The 22200-nt window shown below is 38.1% G+C and overlaps 2 protein-coding genes across 3 annotated transcripts; both read left to right on the top strand.

The window, feature by feature from the left end:
- Window positions 1–8957: 8957 nt before the first annotated feature.
- On the top strand, window positions 8958–10473 carry LOC120438916. Its single transcript, XM_039609519.1, has 6 exons — window positions 8958–9062; window positions 9226–9567; window positions 9743–9784; window positions 9882–9989; window positions 10103–10137; window positions 10277–10473. Exons 1-6 carry the CDS (start codon window positions 9014–9016, stop codon window positions 10394–10396), a joined length of 696 nt encoding a protein of 231 aa, XP_039465453.1. The 5' UTR covers window positions 8958–9013; the 3' UTR covers window positions 10397–10473.
- A 3996-nt stretch (window positions 10474–14469) lies between these two features.
- On the top strand, window positions 14470–20824 carry LOC120438918. Of its 2 annotated transcripts, XM_039609522.1 has the most exons (6): window positions 14470–14577; window positions 18954–19060; window positions 19241–19582; window positions 19842–19952; window positions 20048–20082; window positions 20285–20824. In XM_039609522.1, the coding sequence occupies exons 2-6, from the start codon at window positions 19018–19020 to the stop codon at window positions 20384–20386; spliced, it is 633 nt and encodes a 210-aa protein (XP_039465456.1). In that variant the 5' UTR covers window positions 14470–14577; window positions 18954–19017; the 3' UTR covers window positions 20387–20824. The 2 variants fall into 2 exon arrangements, with proteins under 2 accessions (XP_039465456.1, XP_039465455.1); XM_039609521.1 differs by lacking the exon at window positions 14470–14577 and having other exon boundaries at window positions 18935–19060.
- The last annotated feature ends 1376 nt before the right edge of the window (window positions 20825–22200 follow it).

The raw sequence follows: 22200 nt of genomic DNA, 5'->3' as shown, positions 1-22200 counted from the left end.
GGTAGGAGACAGAAGAACTCTGGCAAAAATTGCATCACTTTTGGACAATGTCTGCACTACATGCATGAATCTATTGGAGACCTGGAGAGCTCCTTCAGTGACAGACTTAGACTTTATGATTATCACTGCTCCCAGCAAACACCACAAGTTGTTTACATCCCTGCTGTCATTTTGTACATTTAAAAATTATCTTACTAAGTTGAACATTTCATTTAAAAAGAGTATGCCATTTTTAATAACTGTATAGTATTTTTTTTATGTTGTTAATTTGCCCTTACTGTACAATCTCTTATGTTTTATTTTTACAATCTTTACTTTTTTATGAATCTGCATGATCTATTTGGCTGTCACTTTGCTGCTGGAACTCAATTTCCCCCAATGAAGGACAACAAAGAATATTTCTATTTCTATTCTATTCTATGCAGTCACCGGTCTGATAGTGAAGTAGTAAGGTAATCAGACTGATATAACAGCTCATCATCAATGACACTACGTTACTGGTTTCGAATATTCCAAAGGTATTTAAAATTACTGAGCCCACATCAGTGGTGCCACAGGGGGAGATGAAACAATCAGTCACATTTATCTCTGAATATTGGAGGCCTTGCAAAATCACTTGTGGGAATGAAATGACCACAGAGTACTGGAATTTAAGATGATGGGTCAAAATTTGCATGGTTGATATGACAAATGAACTCACAGCAGTAATTGTTATTATTATTAGGGTTGACCATTATAAGTAGGTCTAACTGCCATACAGAAAATGCACTAAGAATTTATTAGTGAAGTAGTTGTGAGATTCAAATAGTGTAGGCACAAATTTATTTGAAGAAGCTGAAACTCTCAGGAAGAAAGCGCCTTGAGTGATTCATACAAGCCTTTCCAGCATTTGTGTTTTTGTGGATGTTGATCATATGTGAAAATGATCAAAAATCACAGAAAACTGAACTCAACTGAAAAACCTCTCAAGTCACATCATCCTTGTTGTTTAAACAGGTATTGTCTGGGTTCAACTGCTGATACCTGGTGACAGAGTTTCCCCCCGTGTGTCACTTAGTTGGAGCTTGATAAGGTCTTGTTGGGGCACTTTTTCACCCATCACTCTTACTTTAGTTCCAACGCAGCTGTAGATTGAAAGGGCAAAGCACGTTGATCACCCTTGTTGTCTTCCTCAGCATCAGTGTGCAAATCTTTAAAACTCTGAGTAGGTTTTGTGGTTCTGGAATCCTCTTGTAATTGGTGGTATGAATCTTAACCGGTGCAACTTTGACTTTAACCTCAGTCTGGGTTCACAGAAGTATCTGGAATCGTCTTTGAAGATCTCTTATCACTTTTCTGGTTTGTAAGAGTGTGGGGTTTTTTTATGCACATTGTGCCTTAACCTACTGTTTCAAAACTGGTGCTGAGCTTAACTGGAATTCGCCACTTTGAAAGGGTTTCTTTGAGCAAGGTTTTTGCTTCTGCACCTGCATCTTATTTGCAAGAAAGGAAATCTGCTGCTTATTTTGAAAACATCTCAGCAAACACCAAGCATTATTTTTTGCGTTCACATCGCCTGAGTTCAATGTCAAAGTCCATGTGTAGATGATCAAAAGACTATTCTAGGTGTGGATGTGCTGCCTGGAGCCTTTGAATGCCTCTGCCTGCATTGTTACTTGCACAAATCATACAAGAGTTAAAAGATTATTGAAAGGGTAATTACAAAATCTCTTTGTAAACCACTGTTGCTGTATTTGTTGTAAAATCCCTCCTTTTAATACATGGTTCTTTCCATGTGTCAGTGTAGCATAATAAGAGCAACATCTCTATCTCATCGTGTCACATTAAGCTGGCTGGTGTTCTTCATGAGCCTTTGGTTTGTTCACTGCCCTTGACTCTTGTGCTGCTGGACTCCTTTTCTTGGCTGTTTGTGCTGTCTGGACTCTGTTGGGTCTCAGCAGCGGCCTTGGGCACTGGTCTTCCTGTATGTTTCAGGCTTGGCATGCTGATGGCATGCAGTGCAATTTGGTCTTTGTTGTTCGTTGGGGACACCTGGGGTTTCTGGGCTCGTCTGGGTTTTTGTTAACACTTTATGTGTTGGTGTTCAAGCTCTAGTGATTTGAGAAGCCTTGATGTGTGTAACAAAACTATGACTGACCCGTCCACATGTTCATGCTTTTCAGAATCTGACACACTTTCTTGACACTCACTGTTGCTGTTACAACACGGCTGCAGCTTTCCAGCTCCAGCCGCGCATCTCACCTGCAGCTGCATTGCAGACCACCCCCCGCCACATACCCCGATCACCCGACTGTAGCCGAGGAAAACATCCAGGTGAACCTACTCCCTCCCCTTGCAAGCGAGAGAGGGAATTGGCCCAGACCGTTGGCGCCCCCAGCTTCTGGCCCAGCAATGGGGAGGTGTCGTTCTTGGTGGCCGCCCGTGCATCCAGCGGTGCTGGTGTTGTGGGTTTGGGACCACCCGCGTATCCAGTGGCAACGGCAGCGCAGCAGCCGTGGAAGTGCACTGAGGCTCCCAGGTGGCTCGGCCAGTGTCATGCTGCGTCTCCCCAAACTCGGACTGCGCAGGTCCTCCGGGCGAATTGACCTCAGGCTCAGGCTGAGCAGCCCCCTGTGTAGGGATGGGTATTGATAAGATTTTCACGATTCCGATTCCATTTTCAATCCTGTTTAACGATTCGATTCTTTATCGATTCTCTTATTGATTCTTTTCAAAAAAGGAGAACACTAAGGTCGATTAGCTTAGAACTTTGTTTTATATCTTCTCTTTGAACAAGATAGAAATTTAGGAGTAACATGACCTTACAAACCCAACAGTGAGATCTTAAGAGATCCACAGCCTACGGCTCTTCAATGGGGTGTCACAGGGTCCCCAGGAAAAAAAAATTGTAAATGTAAAATAATAAAATAAATATTCTTCTGTAGCAATAACAAAGTATAACATAAATTATTCTGTAGCAATTACACAAGAATATCCAGTAATGTCCCTGCCTACAATTAAACACATTCACTTAGCGAAAATTGGGGGCATCTGCTGTGGCAAATGGGTGCAAGCCTTTGACCACACTTAGTCACTGCTCGGTGACATTCGTCTATCCTGGCCTGAAAGGAGACGCTAACGGTAGACTGCAGCGAGAACTGCCAGCCAGACTCTGTCTGTCTCTCTCATCATGGTCACCTAAATGCAGCGCACAGTAATGGCAGGTTTTGTAATAAGGCAGATCGCGCTAACATAATATGCACTGTTAGTTGATTATTTACCTGCCGCATTAACGGGAGAGGACGTGCAAACGTTACCGCTGCTGCTGGGTTGAGATTCACGAGTCCAGAGCGGAATTAAAAACACGACATTCATTTAAGGTCATCGCGTGTTTTGTGAGCAAATGCTTTTGCATATTCGTAGTGTTTCCTCCTTTAAATGAAATATCTACTTTGCAAGTATTGCAAGTTGCCCTGTTGTCATCCGTTCTCGTAAAGTATAACCAAACTTTTGAGCGTTTCAGCCGCTTAGGCGCCGTGTTTCCTGCCAGGTAAATGACGCTCCGCAAGGTGGTGACGTCATTCGGGGCGACTGGAATCGATAAGGGAATCATTTGAAAAAATGGCAAACAATTCCAAGGAATTGAAACAGTGGGAACCGGTTCTCAACAAGAACCGGGTTTCGATACCCATCCCTACCCCTGTGGCAGGTGGACCTCCATCTCCTCGCACAGGTCCTTCACCACTCTCAGCTGGAGCAGCCCCTCGCACGCCTCATCCACCACTGGCTGGTCCAGTTCTTCATCTACTTCCGGCTGGAGCAGCTCCTCCTCCACCTCCAGCAGGCGTAGACCCTGACACACCTCCACCTCCAGTGACTGCGTGGCAGGCCCCTGCCAGGCACAAGCCGCTGCCAGGCACAAAAGGAGTGCGGATGGGTGCAGCAGCAGGCTGCAAACTAACATCTTGTTGTTTCTACTGCTTCAGGCTGAATTTTCTGTCTTGGGTTGTAAGTTTCAGACCACAGTGCAGTGGGTGTGATTGGTTGTCCATGATGGAGAACAGTTTTTTCAGTTACCTTCTGTCCTTTGTAGGTTGCATTATTTGATTATTATTTGATTATTATTTGATGTATTCTTTAAAAAAATAAAACACAAGTACTATGGCCCATGAAGTTGTAAATCAAATGAAAGTTAAAACCCAACTTTGTCATATAACAGCATGTCTTTTGTTGTCATAAAAGTGTTGACTCAAGGACTCTTTGACTTTTACTATCTGTCATGGGAACCATGTCATGGGAACCATGACAGATAGTCTGTCAGTGTTTCTATGTTTCTTAGGTCTCATTTGATATTTTGTTTAGGTTGCTTGTTCTTCCTAGTTTAATCATTTGTTTTTCTAGTTCTTAGTTTCTTCTTCATTTAATCTGTTCCTTTTGTGCTCTGTTTGTCTTGGTGTCGTCTGTGTTCTTCCCAGCCCATTATGTCTATCACCCGTGCCTGTTTCTTCCCCAAGTGTCAAGCCTGTGTGTCTTGGTTTGCGTGTTTCCTGTTTTACTTTGACAGGCTCTCATCCTGTGTTCAGTTTTGCTTCCTACTGTCCTGTTAGTTTGATTATTTCCAGCTGTGTTTCCTGTTTTCCTCTGCTTATTGTCGTGTCATTCCTGTTGCAGTATGTTTCCTAGTTTTAGAGTTTTGTGTTTAGCTATGGTTTATAACTTTACAGCAATAAAACTCCCTTCTTTTGGGTCTACCCTTTGCCTGCCAAACAGCCAACCCTGACACTATCAGCATTTTAACAACAACCAGCTTTTTAATAATGCATGTTTTTAAAGCTGAGAAAAAATGAAACATCACTCTTCTTCTTCTTCTTTAAAGTAAAGACAAAAAATAACCTTGCAAAAAACCCTTTAAGACTAAACACGTGTATCATGACTCTATGACCTAAACGCATTTAGCTTTGAAAGCAACACAAAACTCCCACCTCTATCACATTTATCACACTGAGAGCACCCTTCCTGGTGAACACACCATCTGCGGACATTGCAGGGCAGCAGTCATGTGCACGATGATGAACGTGATAACAGCTTTAGCTCTTTCTTGTTTCTGTAAGTTTGCTCTATTACTCTTTGACATCATTAGCTAATCTATTACTGCATTTTTAACATGTAATAATTTAAACACATTTGCTTATTAATAACTTTACACTAACTAGTTTAGCATCATGTTCTTTTGAAGCAATTAAACATCTCATTGTTTCCACTGTTTCAGGCTGGATTGCTGTCTCAGGTTCTGAGTTTCAGACCTCAGAGGTGCAGGCAGGTGAAACTGTCACTCTGCAGTGCACCAAGACTTCCAAAAATGATGTTACGACTTTCTGGTTCAGACTGGTCAGCAGAACCACAGTCAACTCTATCGCTGTTATGGCTGCTACAAGTGTTAATTACAATGGTGAATTTAAAACTGGAAAATTTGAAATGACAAAAAACACCTCTGATGTCTTACTCAAAATCAAACAAGTGGATGTGTCTGACTCTGGGCTGTATTTCTGTGAATTTCTCTCAGAAGGACATCTCAATGTAACCATCATGCAATTAATGGTTGAAGGTAAGATTGTTGTAAAGTCTTTGTCTCCTCATTCTTCGGTTATTGCTCTTTTAGTTTATATTACATATGCAGTGAAATTATTGTCAACACGCTGTATACAAAGATTATGGTGGTTATATATTAAGAAAAATATAGAAATGAGGACTAAAAAAATCAAGGCTTTATTTTTGAATAGGCACCGATGAGCCTCAGGATGACATGGACTGCATCTCTAAACGTAAGTTAACATTTCTTTTATTGTGCAGATGATTAGAAACATTTGAATGTAAAATAAATTTCAGCTGTGTCGCTTTTTACCTTTATTTTTGTATTAGAGGCTCACGAAGTAGCAAAGCTGACGAGTGTCACCCTGGGTGTTCTGTCTGTTTTCCTCTTAATGGTCATCACTGGTCTGGCTGTTCAAAACATGAAACTTCAAAAGGGTACTTTTTAACAGCCACAAAATCGCTCTTATAATCTTTACTCTTCACAAATGTATAATTGGTTTATGAAATAGAATAACACTAAGTTGTTTTTTGTGGATCAGCAAATAAAGAAGAACAGAATCCGGACCACAGCACGGTGAGTCAATCTAAAAATGTACTTTTCACTCTGATTGGCAGCATTTAAACAAAATGTGCCTGTACAGCATTACAGTGCAAATTACATATCGTATAAAGGAAGAAATAAGATTTTTGGTTTGTATGTTGCAATTAGCTGTTGACTAATTGTCTTCTTTCCTTTAGAAATGTAAGATAAACACTTCATTGTTATTGCTTATATTTGTCTATAATTATAATTAATATGTATATATTAATTATAATAAATGAACACTGATTGTGCTTTTCACAGAATCATGGATCTGATGAGGTGAACTATGCTGCAGTGACAGTTCGACCAAAACCAAAAAGAAGACAGATTGAGACGAATGTGATCTATACTTCCACCAGATAGAATCATCAGGCGACTTGACCTGCCTGATGATGTTATCATGACTTATTGGGGAAATGAAACACTAACTATGCTGTGACGAACCAATGCTAACTGAATTTTCGTATGTGTTTTTCTATTAATTCTCATTACTTACTTCGTCCATCAAAGTCTATTTAGCCAAACAAACATGTAACGTGATTGTTAATGAAATGGAAATCTGCACACGACCTGAACAGAAACAGTCGATACTTGCTGACTACAAATGTTCTTGAAAAATAAAGATTACATTAATGTGGAACATGGATATAACTGTGACTGGATACTGTATGTATTATCTTATGCTATTATATGTCTTGATCAACAGACAAAACAACACAAAATTATACTTCCTCTTCCTGCAAAAGACCTTCTGTTTTTTATTACTGCTGACTACACATTCATATGAAACATTTCCATTGGTTGAAACCTTGCTATCGATGCAGATAAAAATAAGCTGAGTTTTCTCAGCTTGTCCTTGTTGGTGGTGACTTAGCAAGAGTTCTGGCAGCTTCCATTTCTGCAGCTCTGAACTGTGCTCCAGTAACAGTGGTATCTAAGTAAAGGGGCAGCCTGTTTCTGATTGGTCACACATAAAGTATAAATACTACCAGGAAAATAAGTAGCACAACCACAAGGAGAATGAAATTTATGTATATATGTGAGAATGTAATGGTTGACTGTGATATGGCCACTTAGACAACCAAAGAAAGTGTTGAATGTACTGTATGTGTCAATAGTTCTTGTTTTCATTTAAGTTCATTTCAGGCAAAACACTTCTTAACAAGTAATGTGTACCTCACTCAGTGTTGATAACTTCATTATAACTTTGAAAATAACTAAATAACAAAACTTGTCAATGTGCTGTCTGTTCTCACATTAACTACATTTCTCAAATCTCAAACTGTTGAGTTGAACCTCTTAGCCGTTACTCACTCTAGCCTTAAATTTCTAATTTCTAAGCTGACAGCAGAGGGACTGGATATGATCCTGAGCAACAGTCACAGCCATAGAGGTTTTTATTTCAGAGGCAAAGTAAATCATTTACTATTCAGAAGGTTGGTGACTCCTCCAGTCTTCATGCTGTCGGGTGCAAATGTTTGTTCTTAGATGCAAAAATTAAAATATTGAATGAATGTGTGAGTGTGGCTTGTTGTAAAATGTGTTTAGAGTAGAAAACTGCTTTAATGTTTCAGTTATTTTGAGGCTGAATCAGTTTCCCTTTTTGTAAGCTCGCAATAAATAAAAGAAAACTCTCAGAGTTAATCATTTCAAAAGTTTAAACGTCTTTTTCTTGAAAAAGCTAAAGGGAACATTTATGAAATTATCAGAGTAATTCTCACAGCAACCAATACCTTTCAAATCTGAGCAAAACATTCCTAAGTTTATTTGCAACATATCCTGCTGTGAATTCTTTATCATGTGACATCTGCATGATGCATTCACTCTGTCTGAGGTTTTAACTGCTGAACCTGCATGCATTTCTCCTGTTGTTTAGAGATATTTACACCAGAAGTGTCAACGGGAATAAAAAGAAACCAAACCCGCATTTATTATGAGAATTATCTAATTATTGTTTCTTCTCCAAGTGTCAAGCCTGTGTGTCTTGGTCTGCGTGGTTCCTGTTTTATTTTGACAGGCTCTCATCCAGTGTTCAGTTTTGCTTCCTACTGTCCTGTTAGTTTGATTATTTCCAGTGTGTTCCCTGTTTTCCTCTGCTGATGGTCGTGTCACTCCTGTTGCTGTGTTTCCTCGTTCCCCTTGTTTCGATCACTACTCCTTGTTCCTAGCTTGTGATTTCTAGCTTTTTGTTTCCAGTTCTTAGTTTCTAGTTTTAGAGTTTTGTGTTTAGCTATGGTTTATAACTTTACAGCAATAAAACTCCCTCATTTTGTTCATCCCTTTATGTTCTGAGTCCTTCATTTGGGTCTACCCTTTGCCTGCCAAACAGCCAACCCTTACACCAGTGGTTCTTAACCTGGGTTCGATCGAACCCTAGGGGTTCGGTGAGTCGGTCTCAGGTGTTCGGCAGAGTCTCCGCCGTGACATGCACAGCTCATTTTGTGCACCAGTAAAAAACATATCTATGTCTTGAATTTGAAAAAAAAATCATATTTTATTTTTCACTAAAGAGGGGTTCTGTGAATGCGCATATGAAACTGGTGGGGTTCGGTACCTCCAACAAGGTTAAGAACCACTGCCTGACACTATCAGCATTTTAGCAACAACCAGCTTTTTAATAATGCATGTTTTTAAAGCTGAGAAAAAATGAAACATCACTCTTCTTCTTCTTCTTTAAAATAAAGTCAAAAAATAATCTTGAAATAACCCTTTAAGACTAAACACGTGTATCATGACTCTATGACCTAAACACATTTAGCTTTGAAAGCAACACAAAACTCCCACCTCTATCACATTTATCACACTGAGAGCACCCTTCCTGGTGAACACACCATCTGCGGACATTGCAGGGCAGCAGTCATGTGCAGGATGATGAACGTGATAACAGCTTTAGCTCTTTCTTGTTTCTGTAAGTTTACTCTATTACTCTTTGACATCATTAGCTAATCTATTATTGCATTTTTAACTTATAATAATTTAAACACATTTGCTGATTAGTAACTTTACACTAACAAGTTTAGCATCATGTTCCTTTGAAGCAATTAAACATCTCGTTGTTTCCACTGTTTCAGGCTGGATTGCTGTCTCAGGTTCTGAGTTTCAGACCTCAGAGGTGCAGGCAGGTGAAAATGTCACTCTGCAGTGCACCAAGGTTTTCACATATGAAGTTCAGACTTTCTGGTTCAGACTGGTCAACGGAACCACAGTCAACTCTATCGCTTTTATAACAGCATTAAGTTCCAGTGTTAACTACCATGCTGGATTTCAAACTGGAAAATTTGAAATGACAAAAAACACCTCTGATGTCTTACTCAAAATCAAACAAGTGGATGTGTCTGACTCTGGGCTGTATTTCTGTGGATTTGTCTCAGAGGGACGTCTAAATTTAACCGTCATGCAATTAAAGGTTGGAGGTAAGATTGTTGTAAAGTCTTTGCCTCCTCATTCTTTGGTTGTTTCTCTTTCTTTTTATATTAAACATACAATGTAATTACTGTCAACAGCCTGTATACAAAGACTATGGTGGTTATATATTAAGATAAATATAGAAATGAGGACTAATAAAATCAAGGCTTTATATTTTAATAGACACCGATGAGCCTCAAGATGACATGGACTGCATCTCTAAACGTAAGTTAACATTTCTTTTATTGTGCGGATGATTTGAAACACATGAATGTAAAATAAATTTCAGCCGTGTTGCTTTTTACCTTTATTTTTGTATTAGAGGCTCACGAAGTAGCAAAGCTGACGAGTGTCACCCTGGGTGTTCTGTCTGTTTTCCTCTTAATGGTCATCACTGGTCTGGCTGTTAAACGCAGGAAACATCAGACGGGTACTTTTTACAGCTACAAAATCGCTCTTATTATCTTTAGTGTTTCGTGATCTTCATAAATACATAATTTTTTATTAACTAGAGTAACACTATGTTGTTTTTTCGTGGCTCAGCAAATAAAGAAGAACAGAATCCAGACCACAGCACGGTGAGTCAATCAAAAAATGTACTTTTATGCTTTGATTGGCAGCGCTTAAACAAAATGTGCCTGTACAGCATTACAGTGCCAATTACATATCGTATTAATTATAATTATAATAAATGAACACTGATTGTGCTTTTCACAGAATCATGGATCTGATGAGGTGAACTATGCTGCAGTGACAGTTCGACCAAAACCAAAAAGAAGAGAGATCGAGCCGAATGTGATCTATGCTTCCACCAGATGGAATCAGCAGGCGACTTGAACTGTCTGATGATGTTATCATGACTTATTGGGGAAATGAAAAACTCTTGTTAAAAAAATAAAACTAACTTTGCTGTGACGAACCAATGCTGACTGAATTTTCGTATGTGTTTTCCTGTTAATTCTCAGTACTTACTTCGTCAAAGTGTATTTAGCCAAACAAACACGTGACATGATTTTTAATCAAATGGAAATCTGGAAAAATCTGCGCACAACCTGAACGAAAACAGCTGATACTTGCTGAGTATAAAAGTTTTTGAAACATAAAAACTACATTAATGTGGAACATGTATATAAATGTGACTGGATACTTTATGTATTATCTTATGCTTTTATAAGTCTTGATCAAAAGACAAAACAACACAAAATTATACTTCCTCTTCCTGCAAAAGACCTTCAGTTTTTTATTACTGCTGACTACACATGTGAAACATTTCCTCTGGTTGAAACCTTGCTATCTATGCAGATAAAAATCAGCTAAGTTTTCTCAGCTTGTCCTTGTTGGTGGTGACTTAGCAAAAGTTCTGGCAGCTTCATTTTTGTTTACCGAAAATTAGCCTCAAGATCAATAAATTGGTGATGGGTTCAGTTGACTTATTTTACTTATTGTTTTATCAATCATAAAAAACTGAACACTGGCTATGAATATTCAAATCAGATTCATGGCTCTGACGGCCCAAAATATGCTGCAGCGACATTTCGACCAAAAGCAAAAAGAAGAGCGATCGAGACAGACACGATCTATGCTGCCACCAGACGGACTCACTGTGTAACTGGAAATAATGCTGTATCATATTAATGATATGATGCAGCAATTCTAACTCTGCAGTGAAGAAACAATGCTACTGTAATTGTACATTTGTATGTGCTGTTTTATTAATTCTCAATATTTTCTTGCTCATTTAAAATCTTCGTCGCCAAACAAACATGATGCTAAATGTCTTGAACAAACACAACATATATAAATAAAATAGAGTCCAGTTAATATGAATACATTTGAAACTCTTTCACCAGATGTTTAATATACATCATAAGGTCTCATATATCACCCTTGTTGCATATTGCTTTGATATTCATTTGTACATAACATTGATTCCTGCTGTAAACAAGCTGCAAAATAACAGCACAATTCTGAAGTGTTCATTAGTGGTCATTGCTTTCCAACCATCATTCATTATAAAGTGTTTCATCTTTATAACAACTTTACTCTCCTTAAGCTTCAGTAACTTTTTGTCATTACTTTAATTACTCTCAAATGTAGAAATTCTCCAGTGCTATTCAGGAATTGTTCATGCATCTTTTGGTTAGTTGAAACTAAACTGTTTGTTGCTTCTGCTTGTTTCAGACTGTATATCTGTGTCAACTGAAGCGCTCAAGAAATCAGTACAAACACACAAACTGTTTGTGTGTAGTTTGTCACAGTGTGTCTGCTTGCAAAAGGTACAGCTGCTGTGTTTCCCAGGGAGAGAAAAAAGTGTGAGATAATTTCCTCAGAGATGGTAAATGGCCTGGTTCTTATATAGCACTTTTCTACTCTGAGAACTCCAAGTGCTTTATACAACTTGCCTCATTCACACATTCAAAAAAGCACTTATTTTATAAACTTCCTCCAGGTAAGTGCTTTCTATCTAACATTCATATACATTCATACATATACACACACAGAGCAACTCGGCCAAGGATACTTGGCAGAAGAGGAAGAAGCGAGGTTATGTTTAAAGGTAAGGACGGCTTAGTGACATTGGATAATACATAATTTTTAAATCAGGTATTGGATCTTTACAGTGTTTGAAGTTATGTCTTTTTTATGTTGTAAAACATCCAAAAAACACACTGACAGGTATACTTACTCTGTAAGAAACAGAAGCATGGATACTGTTTCAAAATGAGGCCTGGATAAAATAGGTCTTATCTATTCTAAACGCCTTGAATGATATAAACTGGACTTGACAGTAGCCCTAATTTGAGTGTCTAATTTAAAATCACAGTCCATCTTAAAATCCAAGTTAGTAACAACAAGTTTAAAATACTCTGCCAGGGGTCCCAAATCAATAGGGAAAGAATCACAAGGTCTGCTAGGACCAAACACGACCACCTCTGTTTGAATGAATTACATTTTAAAAAGTTTAGGGCCATTAAAGTTTTGATATCGTCTAGACATGCCAGAAGCAGTTTAATAGACAAGCAGAAATATCTTTCTGCTTCCGAGGCAGATAAATCTGCCAGTGTCCCGTCTGCCATAGAGTAGAGAGAGTGTGGATCCTAATGCAGACACTGACAACATACTTAAACTGAAAACACGTCTTTAATCGAGGCAGAGTAACTAAACTAACAAAACCTAAACAGGAAAGGAAAATATCAATACCTTTAAGAGTGCTGACTCAGTGCTATGGAGGTTTTCAAAATCTGACTGGAAGACCTCTGGGATTACCATTCTCATAAAAAAAAAAAAAAAAAAATCAGTCAATTGGGAATATACCATTTTCTCCAGGATTTTAGACAGAAAGGGCAGCTTGGAGATAGGCCTGTAGTTAGCCAGTGTGGTCCAGGACCGGTTTCTTAAGCAGTGGTTGTAGCACTGTATGTTTAAAATTAGCAGGGACTACGCCAGATATTAAAGTGCTGTTTATAATAGTAAGAACAGCCTGCCCTATGCTAGGCAAAATCTCCTTAAAAAATCATGGCGGGACAGGGTCATTTGGAGAACCAGAGGACCTCAGATGGCCAAACACATCCTCTAAAGAAGAAAGAGTCACAGGCTCAAACTGGTCAAAAACAGCAGAGCAAGGGAATGAGACAGAGGGGTCAGACTCAGGGGCAGAGATGAGAGACTGCGTAGTTGCAACCTTCAAATAAAAAAACACATAAAATTATTAGATATTTTCAGAGAGGCCTTCAAATAGCCCAATGTGATGTGTGGATTCATGATCGTGGGCTGATATTTTCAGGGGTTCAGGGGTTGTGGGCTTAGGGGTCTGGGGCAAATTCGCGCAGAACAACCTCGCCAGTTTAATGACTTTTTGGTCTCATGTTCAGAATAAATAATATAATATATGAATATAATTTTTTGGGAACTTTCTCCCAGTTTTGCTTAACCCTTTATGGCTGTTCAGAGCGGGCACGTTTTGCGCAACTATTTTTAAATCCCGGTAGATTTGCAACCACATAACACACTTTGGCGATCCAGTCAGCTGTTCATAATTCTTCCTACGTTGGAATAAACGTCAGCATGATCCATCTGATGTCCGCCATTACCTGCCTGAAACTGGAAGAGACGTCATTTTTGCGGAAAATGTACTTTTTTCCTATAGGGCATTGAGATATGCTGGTGTTTTTGAAATTGATGTTTGAATTTATGCCTTTCTGTATAGTTTCTGGGTTGCTTAGAACGTAAGAAATAGTTTATTTTGATGCACATGCTGTTTTTTTGCAAATTTGCATGATAATATTTATTTATTTTCGTTTTTCCTGCAGTATATAAAAGTTGGTGTATCTCAAAAATAAAACTATGAAGACATTCAAAATATATTTCCTGTGGTTGGAAACTGTTTTGTGCAACTTTTTTGCATTTACAGTTTTGAGGAATAACCTCTTAAATTTCTGTAACTAGAAACGTGTAAAAAAAAAAAAAAAAGATTTTCAATTTTTTTTGTAGTTTATTGCACTTTTTTTGCAATTCATGTGGTTACAATGGACGTAATGCATAGATTATTAATAAAATCTGGAACATAATGGTTGTACTGATGTATAGCAATTTGAAATACTCCAAAAATATAAGCTGTAGTGCCAAAAATGGCACTACAGCTTATAAAAATATGAAGGTAAGCTCTGGCGGACTTGGTTCTATTGTACAGTACGTCTTAAAGTAGATGCATTACACTACGTGGTTTTCTGCCAAACAGCAGCTCAGAGGGAGAAAATACTTGCAAGTGTACTTCCGACACTGCAGACAATAGAGTGCCTAGCAATTGATCCGATTTGTATTCAGTGTTATGAATGAACTTATGAATCGTAGTCTGGGGGCGTGCATGCTCAACAAAATAGATTTAATGCCCAGTAATTTGTATAATACTAATCAGAATAAAGAATCATTTCTTTAATCCACAAGATATGACCTGGCCAGTCAAAGTTTCTGTCGGGATTCCAACTCAGGAGAGAGGAGGAGGAGAGGAACTGAAACTTGTGTGAGAAATATTTTGTAAAGAGTTACTGTTTCTAGAAATTGTGTGGACATTAAAGCCGAAATAAGTAAATATTCCAGTGCACTTGGGGAAATTGGCCCAGTAATGGCCATACTATATGTTCAAATGGAACTTCTATCAGTGGCAGTGGGTGCCAAACTGGTTTTGGAATGGCTGCTGGGTTAACCAGATAGCATTCAGGATAGAAGCTGGACAAAAGCCAGGGATACAGAGAGGTACGCATATAGAGGCCTCTCCCTCCAATATCCCTTGTTCGTCCTTGCACCCCGGATGATTAATAGAAGCCTGTTCTGCACACATGGAGACATATGCTAGCTCTGCCAGCATATGCGGGAGAGCTGCCACCAGCTGCAAAGACTGTTACTCGGGTAGTCTCCAATATGCTGAGGACATCACGTCCCAGTGCAGCACGAGGCCCAGTTACTTGAAGACAGAAGCTGGTTATACAAATGTGCACAAAGATGGCACCAGTGTTCGTGGCCAGCTGTCTAACTCTGTCCCTACTAGCAGTACTGTTTGTTTTAATTGTCCTAAAACTTGCTAACTCTCTGCATGTCTATGACCGCCAAACTTTCAGAACCTGCTGATGCTCCAACGGGTCCCTATTTCCAATGCTAAGTCCTCAACCTCATTAAGGATAAGCCTTGCTAACATTCACTCGTTAGCTAACAAAACCTTTATTTTAAAGGACTTTTTTACTAACCAGGACTTGGACCTTATGCTCCTAACGGAAACTTGGCTGAGAGCCGGTGAGCTTAATTGTTTTACTGAACTCTTACCTTCCGACTGTGATTATTTACGGGCAAACGGAGGGGTAAACGTGGGGGCGTTCAGCTGTTTTTAAGAAGAAGCTTACATATAAACAACTATCAACTGACTTCTATTCAAGCTTTGAGATCCTACCTTTTCAACTGGGGAACCCATGCCCATCTCTCCTTGGAGTAATATACAGACCCCCAAAATATAATGAAGATTTTATCCGTGATTTTTCTACTTTCTTAGCAGGAATCATCCCAAGTTATGATCAAATATTAATCGTAGGGGATTTTAATATCCATGTATGCTGCTTCTTCAACCTACTGGCTAAAGACTTTTTAAATGTGATAGAATCTTACAGCCTAACCCAGCATGTATTGGATCCAACAAATGTACAGGGCCACACATTGGACCTTGTGTTGTCTTCTGGATTACCAGTTTCTAATTTGGAAATATGTGATGCGATTTTCTCTGACCATTGTCCATTAGTGTTTAATATACTTTTATCTCACTGTCATTTTAAATCAACAATCCCAACACGCCGTTATCGCGTTTTTAAACCATCGGCTATAGAACAGTTCTCCATTGCCTTTAAAAAATGGTCGGGTTCTTCCCTTGGTGATGGCACTGAGCAGATCGAATCGAACTTTACTAGTAAATGCACGGCTTTACTTGATGGGATCGTCCCATTTAAACTAGTGTGACCGACAACTCAATCTGACCCGTGAATAAACGAGACGACCCGATAAGCTAGACGACAGTGCAGGAAGGCTTAACGAAAATGGAAAAAAGACAAGCTACAAGTTTCTTTGCTGCTGCTAAGAGAGATTCTATATAAATATCAGGACTTTGTAAAAGCTTAAAAATCTAAGTTTCTTGCAAACATTATTGAGAACAACTTTAATAATCCCCAAACTCTCTTCTAAATTAAATAAATAAATCATATATATAGCTCTGCTGAAACTTGTGATAGATTCTTGCAGTTTTTTATTAATTGGATAGAAATGCTTCGACCCATGCCTACCCTGTCTCCGTACAATGTCTGACTAACATATATCTGCTCTACTGCTTTTGACCAGTTTGAGCCTGCATGTTTTAACCAAGTGAAAGATCTTTGCAATAGTATAAATACATCATCCTGCCCCACAGGTGGAATCCCAACACATTTTTTTTTATGAAGATTATTAAGGTAGTCAGCTCCGACATTTTAACTGTTTTTAACAGTAGTCTTAGCTCTGGAGTGGTACCAACTGGTTTCAAAGAAGCCGTAGTACAGCCAGTACTTAAAAAATCTAACCTTGACTCCTCTGTTCTTGCTAATTTCAAATCTATTTCCAAGCTTCCCTTTCTGTCAAAAGTTTTGGAAAGGATTGTATTTGAGCAGCTACAATCCTTTCAAAATAGTCATAATATTTTTGAGAAATTCCAGTCAGGCTTCAAAACCTACCACAGCACAGAAACTGCCCTCCTAAAAATTCTTAATGACATTTTATTAATTACCGATTCAGGTGACTCAGCTGTGCTCCTGCGACTTAACTGCAGCCTTTGATACTGTTGACCATAGTATTCTGATCTCGCAATTGGAGCAATGTGGTATCAAAGGTATCCCTTTGGAATGGTTTAGGTCCTACCTCTCCGAGAGGACTTTTGCCTTGATGATTTTACTTCCTCCAGAGCTCCATTTACTTGTGGTGTCCCACAGGGTTCCGTATTAGGCCCTCTTCTCTTTTCAATCTATATGCTACCCCTAGGCCTAATTTTTAGGGATCATAACATCTGCTTTCACTCTTATGCTGACGACACCCAGATTTATCTTCGGCTTAATAGAAACACCTCCACTCCCATGGAATCATTATTCAAATGCCTTGATGAAGTTAAAACCTAGATGGTCTCAAATTTCCTTACCTTTAATGAAGACAAAACTGAAGTAATTATTTTTGGACCAAGCTGTAACTTTAATGCCCCAGATTTAGATTTATGTAACTTAGCATCTGTTGTTAAAACACACATAGAAAACCTGGGGGTTTTCTTGGATAACAAACTTACATTTAAGAAACAAATTAATTCAGTTGTTCAGTGGTCCTTTTTTAAACTAAGGCTCCTATCCAAGGTGAGATCGGTTTTTATCCTTTAAAAACCTGGAACGAGCAATCCATGCATTCATCCTTTCTCAACTGGAGTACTGTAATTCACTATATGTTGGTGTCAGCCAGTCTGGCACGGCTCCAACTCGTACAAAATGCCGCAGCCCGCCTATTGACCCGTGTGAAGAGACACCAACATATTACCCCGGTACTTGCCTTTCTTCACTGGCTTCCAGTGCGTTTTAGAATTAAATTTAAAATTTTACTTTTGACTTATAAAGTGCTAGATGGCCAAGCACCAGACTATTTGTCTGACCTTTTGCAGCTTTATACACTCTCTAGAGCCCTTCAATCAAGTGATCATTCGCTCCTTACCTTACACAAGTCTAGAATGGTTCATAGAAGGGATTGGGCATTTGCGGTTGTGGCGCTGAAAATGTGGAACGATCTACCTCTCCACATTAGAAAGGCCCCAACTGTCACTCTTTTTAAATCCCATCTTAACACATATTTTTTCTCTTTGGCTTTCTATACTGCATGAGAGTTACCAATTTTTTAATTTGAATTTTCATACTTGTTTGATGATGTTAATGTCATTGTTTAATTATTACCTTGTACAGCACTTTGGTCTACTCTTTGTTGTTTTTAAATGTGCTTTATAAATAAATGAAATTAAAAAATGAAAAATACTCCTTCCGCAGTTCTCACACCACTTGATTTTTCAGTACAGAAATGCAGTGGTTGACTGAGGTGTCGAGCTTGTCGAGCTTGTGTTGTCATATCTACGTTCCATTATCTTTCCTATTTTATTTAGAAAGTCTTGTGTTTCCCTGTTCAGTGTGTTTAGTTTTGCTTTCCCAGTGGAGTCAGGGTCATTTGTGTCAGCTGTTTTTCCCCAGGTGTTTCCACTTCCCTCATTACCCTTGTGTATTTAAGTCCTCTATCTTACTCTGTTAAGTGTCAGGTCGTCTGTTTTTCTAGCATCACGTACTTCAAGTCATTATTTGGGTTCAGATTCATGTTCATGTTTATGTTTCATGTCACTGTTTTCATAGTTAATCCAAGCTTCCCTAGTTTAGGTTATAGTTTAGTTTCGCCATTGCCTTTTGTTTCTACGTTTCTCTATCAGTCTTAATTAAAGTTAAATCCATTTCTTTCCCTCATGTTTTCCTGCTCTTCCAGCAGGAAGCACTAGAGCTCCAACACTAGTCAGCATTATCAGTTTTAGCAAGTCTAATTAAATGAGGGTGCAATAACTGATCTTTGTGCTTACATTTAATATATTCTTGTTTTGTGCTGTTTAGAAAGTGGTAAATTAAATAGATATTCATCTTGGGAAATTAAGTGAAATTAAATGAAGATTAAATTAAATTTGCTGTAACTTGTTAACAGTAATGTGTGGGTCGATGGTACTATCTTCAAAATGGCTGAACAAGAATAAACAGGGTCTTGAGAGAGCCAGTTTGAAATGTTTTAAGCAACAGGTGACACTCCACCTCTTTCGCATTCACAGTAGGAAACTGAGAGCAACCTTTCTAGTGAACACACCAACTGCGGAGTTGAGCGTCAGACACACAACGATGAACTTTATCTTTATAACAGCTTTAAGTCTCTGTGGCTTCTGTAAGTATAGTTTATTACTCTTAACTTCATTATTAACCTATTATTGTTTGTTTAACCCATCATCAACTACATTTGTTTATTACTAACTTTACTATTTAGAGAAATCTAATTCCCCATCATCTTATCTTACAGTAAGTCTCTAAAGAACATTTGTTTGTTTGTTTTTTTCCATTGTTTCAGGGGGGATTTCCATTTCAGCTTCTGATTTTCAGACCACAAAGGTCCACCCAGGTGAAGATGTCATTTTGCAGTGCACTAACAACTCCAAATGGGACTCTTTGACTTTCTGGTTCAGATTGGTCAACAGTACCACAGTCAGCTGTATCTCTCGTTTGTTAACTTCTAAACGTGAGGTTAAATACAGTGATGGATTTCAAAATGGAAAATTTGAAATGACAACCAACATCTCCACTGTTTTCCTCAAAATCAAGCAAGTGGATCAATCTGACTCTGGGCTGTATTTCTGTGGATATCACTCAAATGGACATCTGCTTTTCAGTGTGACGCGTTTAAACGTTGGTGGTAAGATTATTGTATTATTGTAGTCTTTGTTTTGATTTGGTTCCCATTGTTTGAATATTTTTTCTCTAATTACACTACGCTTTTTGCATTGCATATACAACAATGTGGATGTTCTATAGTTTTATTATTATTGAATCAATAAAAAACCTAATTCAGTGTCTTGTTTTAAAAAGACACCGATGAGCCTGCAGATGACATGGACAGAAAATGTAAACAAAAGATGTTCCTAAAATGTGTTTTTTCTGCATTTTTCTTATAGAAGAGTCTGACGTTGTAGCTAAGCTGACGAGCATCACCTTGGGTGTTCTGTCTATTTTCCTCCTAATGGTCATCATTGGGCTGGTTGTTCAAAACAGGAAACTTCAGCAAGGTACTTTTTAAAACCTACAACAGCTTTTCTTGTATTTAATCTTCATAATGCGCTCTACTGAACAGACAGAGTAACTGTGTTGTTTTGCCTCCTAGCTTTTAAAGAACAACAAAATCTGGACCAAAGTGAGGTGACTAAATTTAAAATGTACTTTTGTAGTTTGACAAGGCCCAAACAAAACTAGCCCATATACCACTAACATTTGATGTGTTGCTATATGTATTATTGTAAATATATTTGCATTGTCTGTATGTTGTATTGCAAATATGATCTACTAAGCAAATAATTACTTTATAAGGAATTAATATTCATTATGAATGTTCTTTTCACAGAGTCGAGACAATGATGACTTGAACTATGCTACAGTAACGTTTCAGCCGAAAGCAAAAAGAAACCAAATGGGGTCAAACGTGATCTATGCTGCTACCAGATAGCCTCAACTTTCATAGTGGCCCTTTTTTGGTGCATGGTTTAAACACAACTGAGATGAAAATCCTGACACCTGTTAAGTTGCATCTTTTTTGTTACAGAATCTCTAATGAAACAGTAAATATCACCTATATTTCTGAACAACATGGAGTATTTCGTTGTGGAACCTGGATCAAACTTTGAGTTGTATATTGTGCATACTACATGTGCAACCATATGGTAAAAGTCTGAATCAAAGATACCAATTAATACAAATACATGTGAACCGATGTGGTAGCAGACAGTGCTGTGTTTGAGTTAGATATATATCTGTCTTCATGACTGGAAAGATTTTATGCTTTCTTTTATAGTTTGACTCATACACTTAGTTTGTTTATACCTAAATTACCTTTTTTTTTTTACTTAAAAAGTTTAAACATGCTATGTTTCTTTGTTCTGTTGCAAATAAAATGCAGTTTTATGATATTTGCAAGTTATTGCATACTGTCTTTTATTTATATTTTAAACATAGAACTTAGTTAAACATAACTAACATACCTTAAACATAATATATATATTAATAACTCTACAGTGACTTTTTATCAAAAACCACAAAGAGGACCATAACTGATGTGTATGCTGCCACCACATAGGTTCAGGAGGGAAGTGAATTGCTGCTCAGAGTGGAACGAATGACGTTTTCCCCCTGCTGTTTGTGAGACCACTGTGGGTGGAGTTGTTACTTTTGCTTTTCATTTTCCACTGGAGATCCTAATTTGTCTTTGTGCGCCTTGACAGTACAAGAAAAAACATTCTTGCCCACACTATATTTTTACTTGAATAATATCTACACTTGGCAATAAATCAGGAATAAAAAACAGTTCTGTGTCAATGTAATATTTTGCAATATTTTGCGTTTTTACCCCAGAGTCACGTGAAACACTCTGGCCAGTGTTCATCAGTAGTGAAGACAGCCTGTCAGACCACTGTTTACCTTAGCTGTCTATATGACGGGTGTGCACGTCTATTTATTTGTAAAACAGGTCGATGAGTCAGTGAAGCTCACTTCTGTCTGATAACAGTGACACTGAGGTGAGTTGTTGAGGATTTGCTGAACTTTAGTGAAACTTTCTTTGGAGAGGATCTAATGTTATCAGACTCAAGCACTAAGTGAACAAACTACTATAGAGAATCAGCATGCTTGGTGCTGATATTTCAACACTTTCGACAGCTGGTGAGGAGCAAGGATTCAGTTTTGTGCACACATGTGCAGTGGACACATGCACATGTATATAAAAAAAAAAACTACCCAATCTCTCACTATTTTTACTGTAGACTCTGAAAACAATATAGACGATCAAATTATTTAAACCTTGAGATTCAAAAGGTAATTAAATAAATATTGTTATATACTGTCAAATAATTGATGTCATGTCGAGAAAGAGAAAGAATGAGACATCTGGGTGTATTCCACTAACTTCTATTAGCAGAGAGCAGCACACTGCAGTATGAATTCACAAGCAGGACTTTTTAGGTCTAACTCCCATCTATTCCATTTTTTGGTTTCTCTTTATTCCTATTGAGACTTCTGGTGTAAATATCTCTAAACAACAGGAGAAATGCATGCATGTTCAACTCTTAAATCCTTAGACAGACTGAATGCACCATGCACTTGTCACAAGATAAAGAATTCACAGCAGGATATGTTGCAAATAAACTTGGGAATGTTTTGCTCAGATTTGAAAGGTATTGGTTGACGTGAGAATTACTCTGATAATTTTATCAATGTTGCCTTTAGCTTTTTCAAGAAAGACATGTTTAAACTTTTGAAATGATTAAA

The sequence above is a fragment of the Oreochromis aureus genome, linkage group 3 (assembly GCF_013358895.1).
Source record: "Oreochromis aureus strain Israel breed Guangdong linkage group 3, ZZ_aureus, whole genome shotgun sequence".
NCBI classification, from domain to species: Eukaryota; Metazoa; Chordata; class Actinopteri; order Cichliformes; family Cichlidae; genus Oreochromis; species Oreochromis aureus.
This window is presented reverse-complemented; position numbering and strand designations above follow the sequence as displayed.